Source organism: Nicotiana tabacum, chromosome 10 (genome assembly GCF_000715075.1).
Source record: "Nicotiana tabacum cultivar K326 chromosome 10, ASM71507v2, whole genome shotgun sequence".
Lineage (NCBI taxonomy): Eukaryota > Viridiplantae > Streptophyta > Magnoliopsida > Solanales > Solanaceae > Nicotiana > Nicotiana tabacum.
In genome coordinates, this window is record NC_134089.1 from 134,891,372 (window position 1) to 134,897,371 (window position 6,000).

The 6,000-nt window shown below is 37.9% G+C and overlaps 2 protein-coding genes across 2 annotated transcripts; both read left to right on the forward strand.

The window, feature by feature from the left end:
* Positions 1–458: 458 nt before the first annotated feature.
* LOC142165398 (uncharacterized) lies at positions 459–854 on the forward strand. Its single transcript, XM_075223963.1, has one exon. It carries the CDS (start codon positions 459–461, stop codon positions 852–854), a length of 396 nt encoding a protein of 131 aa, XP_075080064.1.
* A 1,326-nt stretch (positions 855–2,180) lies between these two features.
* LOC142165399 (uncharacterized) lies at positions 2,181–2,729 on the forward strand. The gene has a single exon (XM_075223964.1). The coding sequence runs from the start codon at positions 2,181–2,183 to the stop codon at positions 2,727–2,729; it is 549 nt and encodes a 182-aa protein (XP_075080065.1).
* Positions 2,730–6,000: the final 3,271 nt, after the last annotated feature.

The following is a 6,000-nucleotide window of genomic DNA, read 5'->3' on the forward strand; positions in this document are numbered from 1 at the left end:
AGTAAACACTCAACTCATTATTCAATATTTCTGAAAGTTGATTACTTAAATTCTTGCGAAACTAGCAGTTGGGATTAGTAGGTTAATTTTCTGTGGGATTCGACTCCAGACTTGTAAACTGGATTATATTTGCAATGATCGCTTAGTCCTTTTTATAAGGCATAGTTGGGGATAATTAAGTTTTGGCACCATTGCCGGGGAATTAACGATGTTATTAATTACAGTTAGAAGAATTTCTAGGATTCTTAGTTTAGTCAATTTTCTTCATTTTAAATTCATTATACTGAAATTCTAACGTTTGTACTCTTACGTGTTACAGGTGCATGCCTAGAAACTTCTCAAGAACTGGTGAATTATTTGAAGCATTATTGGATCTTGATAAAGCTTTCAAGGCATTAAATCGTGCAACCAAGAAGGACAAACGATAGGAAAACCTGACAGAACATATCGAACTATGCATGGGGGACATCATAGACAACCAAAACGACCAAAACAATGGGAATGACCCGAACAACCAGGGTGTGGTACCTCTTATGCCAGAAGCAGCCTTGTATGATTGGGCACAACAAACCACTAAAAATCTGACAACCGCAATTGCAGTCCCTCCAATACAAGCGGAATCATTTCAAATTACAAACAACATGCTACATTTGTCGCAGAACAAGGGACTGTTCTCGGGGTCTTACATTGAAGATCCACAACAACATCTGAAAAATTTTCTGTCGATTGGTATTATGCAAAGGCAACTAAATGTGACACCTGAAGCAATAAGACTGACATTGTTTCCATTCTTAGTGACTGGAGAGGCTCAGACTTGGCTTAATTCGCTTCCCATAAACTCCATCACTACTTAGGAGGAATTAGTTAAGCAGTTTTTGAACAAATTCTATCCACCTAATAAAACTGCCAAGCAAGTTGATGAGATATTGAGCTTCAGACAGAAACCAATTGAAACACTACAAGAAACGTAGGAGAGGTTCAAGAAGATGTTTGTCAAGTGTCCATACATGGCATCCCTGATCAGATGGAGCAATGGTTCTACATGGGATTGGCAGACAACTTGAAGGCCAATGTTGATGCTTCAGCAGGTGGAGCATTTTTTAGCAAATCATTTAAAGAATATAAGGTCTTACTTGATAAAATGGCTCAAAACTCAGGATGGATGACAAAAGACTCTACAATCACTCATGTAGTTCACTCAATAGCTCTAGACCCAAACAAATCCATGGCTGAGAATATGGCTACTATGATGATGCAATTGAGCATCCTAACCAAAAAGATTGATGAGCCTGACCAGAAGCAGGTGCACATAGTTGACACGATAAATGGAGGACTATGTACACCATGCATTAATCAGCCATATGTGTGCTCGTGGAGTGGTGAGAGAGACAATCATAACTATCAAGAGAATATGAACTATACGAGCAACTATGAAGGCTACAAACAAGATGGACTGACTTGGGGACAGCAGAATCAATAATATAGGCCAGCACAACAACAATACAATAATAATAATCCTGGAGCTGCACGACCATTGGGCCAGGTTGTGCCTTATCAAAGGCAACAAGGGTACAATCAGTAGAATAAGCAACTAGCTTATCAACAACCTCAACAGCAACAGATAATGCGACAAGATGATGGGTTGTTTGAGATTAAAGGAATGCTACAACAACTCATTGGGTCCAGCGGGAAAATGGAAGAAAAGGTCCACCATATGCAAGAAAAGGTAGTATCACACGACTCAGCTATCAAGGGTATTGAGATTCAACTAGGGCAAATATCCATGGCCCTAAACAATCATCCTCAAGGGACATTACCTGCATACATACATGTTAACTCCAAAGAGTAGGTCCCGAAGCAGCTGATGGCTGTGAGTTTGAGAAATTGTAGAGATCTTGATCTAGGGCAAGAAATTGCTCATAAAAGTCGACCAGTTGAGATACTCATACCAGTACCAATTAAGGTAGATGAGTCAACTAAGCTAACAGAAGTAAAAGTGAAGCCATAAGGAACTAAGAAAATAGAAAGAGGTTGTAAAGGATACTGAGAAAGTGCAAGAGAAGGCGTTAGAAAAAGTGCTTGAGTAGGATCTAACTCAAGTCACAGGAAAGAAGCAACCGCCAGCACCTTTACCATAGAGGTTGGCCAAATATCAAAAGGATGAGTAGTATAAGAAATTAATGGAGATGTTGAAGCAGATTCAGGTGAACATTCCATTTATTGATGCCTTGAGGGAGATGCGTGGTTATTCAAAAATGATGAAGGACTTGATGTCTCGCAAGTTCGACTTTCAAGACTTGGCGACTGTGACATTGACGAAGACTTGCAGTGCTGTCGTGACAAGACCAAGAGCTGAGAGGCTATCTAGCCCTGGGAGTTTCAGAATTTCGTGCACTATAAGCAGCTATACTTTTGCCAAAGCATTGTGTGACTTGAGGGAAAGCATAAACTTGATGCCCTTGTTTATCTATAAAGGGTTAGCCATTGGAAGGGCAAGACCCACATCCATGTTGCTACAGCTGGCCAACCGAACGGTGAAGAGGCTATCAAGTATACTTGATGATGTACTTGTGCAGGTTGGAAAGATTGTGTTTCCAACAAATTTTGTTATTCTAGACTGTCAGGTTGATGAAGAGATCCCCACAATTTTGGGAAGGCCATTCTTGGCCACAGGGAGATCTTTGATTGATTGTGAAACTGGGGGAACTAAAGATGCGAGTGAACGATGAAGAAATAACATTCAATGTGTAGAAGTCTATGCAGCGACCTAGTGAGTTTGCTAATTTCTCTCTGATCGAAGCTGTGAATGTGATTATAGAAGAGGAAGATGAGGCACTGAATGAAAAGACCCCTTAGTAGCCTTCCTGATAAACATAGAAGAGGTAGATGGTGAGGATTTGGCGGAGTGGGTTTTGGCCCTTGAAGGTCAAGGGTATTGGTAAAGAGAACTCAAATTCGAGCCTTTACACTTAGAAGAAAGAAAGGCCCCTCCAGGTAAGCCATCAATTGAAAAACCACCAAAGTTGGAGCTAAAGCCGTTCCCGTCTCACCTCAGGTATTCTTTATTGGGACCTAGCTCGACATTATTTATTGTTATCTCATCTGGTTTGTTGGATGTATAGGTAGAACAACTTTTGCAGGTTCTGAAGGAGTGCAAGACTGCAATTGAGTGGACCATTGTAGATATAAAAGGTATCAACCAAAAGTTTTATATGCATAAGATTCTTCTAGAAGATGGGCACAAACCTTCCAGAGAACATCAAAGAAGGCTGAACCCCAGCATAAAAGAAATGGTGACAAAAGAAGTGATCAAGTGGTTAGATACGGGAATCATCTTCCCCATCTCTAACAACAACTGGGTTAGCCTAGTTTAGTGTGTGCCAAAGAAGGGTGGAATGACTATAGTGAAAAATGAGAACAATGAGTTGATCTCAATAAGAACAGTCACAGGATTGTGAATCTGCATAGATTATAGAAGATTGACAAGGCCACCTGAAAAGACCACTTTTCGCTACCATTCATTGATCAGATGCTAGATAAATTAGCGGGGAGGTCCCACTTTTTCTTCCTAGATGGGGTATAACCAGATCTCTATTTTTCTGGAGGATAGAGAGAAAACGTTGTTCACCTATCCGTATGGCATCTCTGACTTTTGGAGAATGCCGTTTGGCCTATGTAATACATCCTCCACATTCCAAAGGTGTATGATGGCCATCTTCCCAGATATGGTAGAGGAAATAATGGAGGTTTTCATGGATGACTTCTCAGTGGTGGGGAACTCATTCGATGATTGCCTTATGAACTTGGAAAGAGTATTGAAGAGGTGTATGGAGACTAATCTGGTACTGAACTGGGAAAAATGTCATTTCATGGTACATGAAGGTATAGTCTTGGGACACCTAGTGTCAAGTAAGGGCATTGAGGTGGATCGTGCTAAGGTTGATGTAGTTGAGAAGTTGCCTCTGTTACATCTCATGTTTCGTACGTTAAAGCTTCGTCTTCAGTTAATCGATGTAGACTCGGGGATGATATTACCTTGAGGTTAACGTATTTATGCTATTTATAACAAGCGATAAGTAAGTGTCATGAAAGATAAAGGGTACACGAAGTAAAGAAAACGCATTTCACTGAAGGTGGTCGATTTGGGATAAAATATGGGTTGAGCGATAATACCCGATAATTATGGACTAGTACCATGTAAGGTACCATATGACCACGGTAGTATGATGTACAAAGTATATTAAAAAAATAAGTAGAATTTTAAATAATTTGAGATACTTATTAATCATGCGGATAATTAGTTAATTATCGGGTAACGGGATATTACCTAGTTAATTATTAAAATATAAGATAAGACTAACACCCCCCACCACCCCCCAAAACGTGGCAGCCAATAAGCTAACCAAACATATGACTAAGGGTCATATTAGCTTAGGTGGTAAGACTTTAACGTGTAATAGACAATCTACTTAGTCTCTTAGTCATAAGACATGTCTCTTAGTAGTAGGAATCATATACTTTCTTTCATATTCAAAATCACTTCAAGAACAGAAGCTAAAACCAAAAATCATAATTTTAGTCTATCTCCTACAATTAGAACTTGGGAGTCAATTGATAGTTAGGAAGTTTTATAAAGAACAGAATGTTGCCATCTATAAAACTTTCAACAAATTTCTGATTCTCGACACTTCATTAACAATGAGAACTTTTAAAAGCCTAACAACGTAAGAATTTTGCGGTTATAAAGGAGTACGGTGCAATATTTTCAAGAATACCATACAGATTTTTCCTACTCCAGGTATGTTAAGGCTATCTCTTCTTTCTTTTTGACATGATCCAAGTTATACAGAAGAAACGAGCAAATGTACAGTTTTCATAAATGATTCATAGAGATACTAAATTCCCCATGTGACATATTATTATATCTTCTGTTCATGGCTCTCAAAATAATATGCAGTTGATAAAGTTTGTCGAAAGGAATATTGAGATTATTAACATACTTTCATGCATTTCATGCATTTATACAGGTACATCGACCCATGAACAGATATATATATATATATATATATATATATATATATATATATATATATATATATATATATATATATATATATATATATATATATATATATATATATATATATATATATATATATATATATATATATATATATATATATATATATATATATATATAGGTTATGGCGTTATATACGCACCACCACCTGATCAGTTGGTATATGTTGATGATGTTGCCCATAGTGGCCGAGACGATATAATGGGATGCCCTCAGTGGCTTGCTAACATTATGTACACCCATACCTATGCATGACATTATAAATATTTCAAAATTTACAAAGTTATTCATGTTTCAGAATTTACAAAGATATTCAGATTTACAGATGGATTTCTTATTTCCATGTTTCATCTATGTCTTTTACGTACTGATTTTCATGCCTTACATACTCAGTACATTTTTCGTACTGACGCCCTATTTCACGTGGTCTGCGTTTCATGCCCGCAAGTGCATGTAGGCAAACTGACGGTCCCTCTTCTTAGGATCCATGATCAACGAGAGTTGGCGTGCTTTGCTTGATCCGGAGCTGCTTTTGATTTTGGTACGATATGATTGTATATATATGGGTATGATGTGGCTCAGTCCCGTCTTTATACAATTGTATTTCTGTTAGAGGTCTGTAGACAGTTATGTATGTTTGGATAGTATGTAGTTTCTAAAATCTAAAACTAAGCTACAAAAATATGCTAAAAAGGTATGACATGCTTCTATTATTCACACACACACTATATATATATATTAAAGCAAGAAAACTACCATATATAATTGGCATTGTGGTTAAGTCAAGTGGCATACGGAAAAAAGCCACTTGGCATTTTAGGATAAATAATTGGGAAAAACTTAATGGGTGTTCGATAGGTAGGACTCGGGCACTCGTCACGGCCCATCGATTTGGGTCGTGATATAAGTGGTAGCAGAGC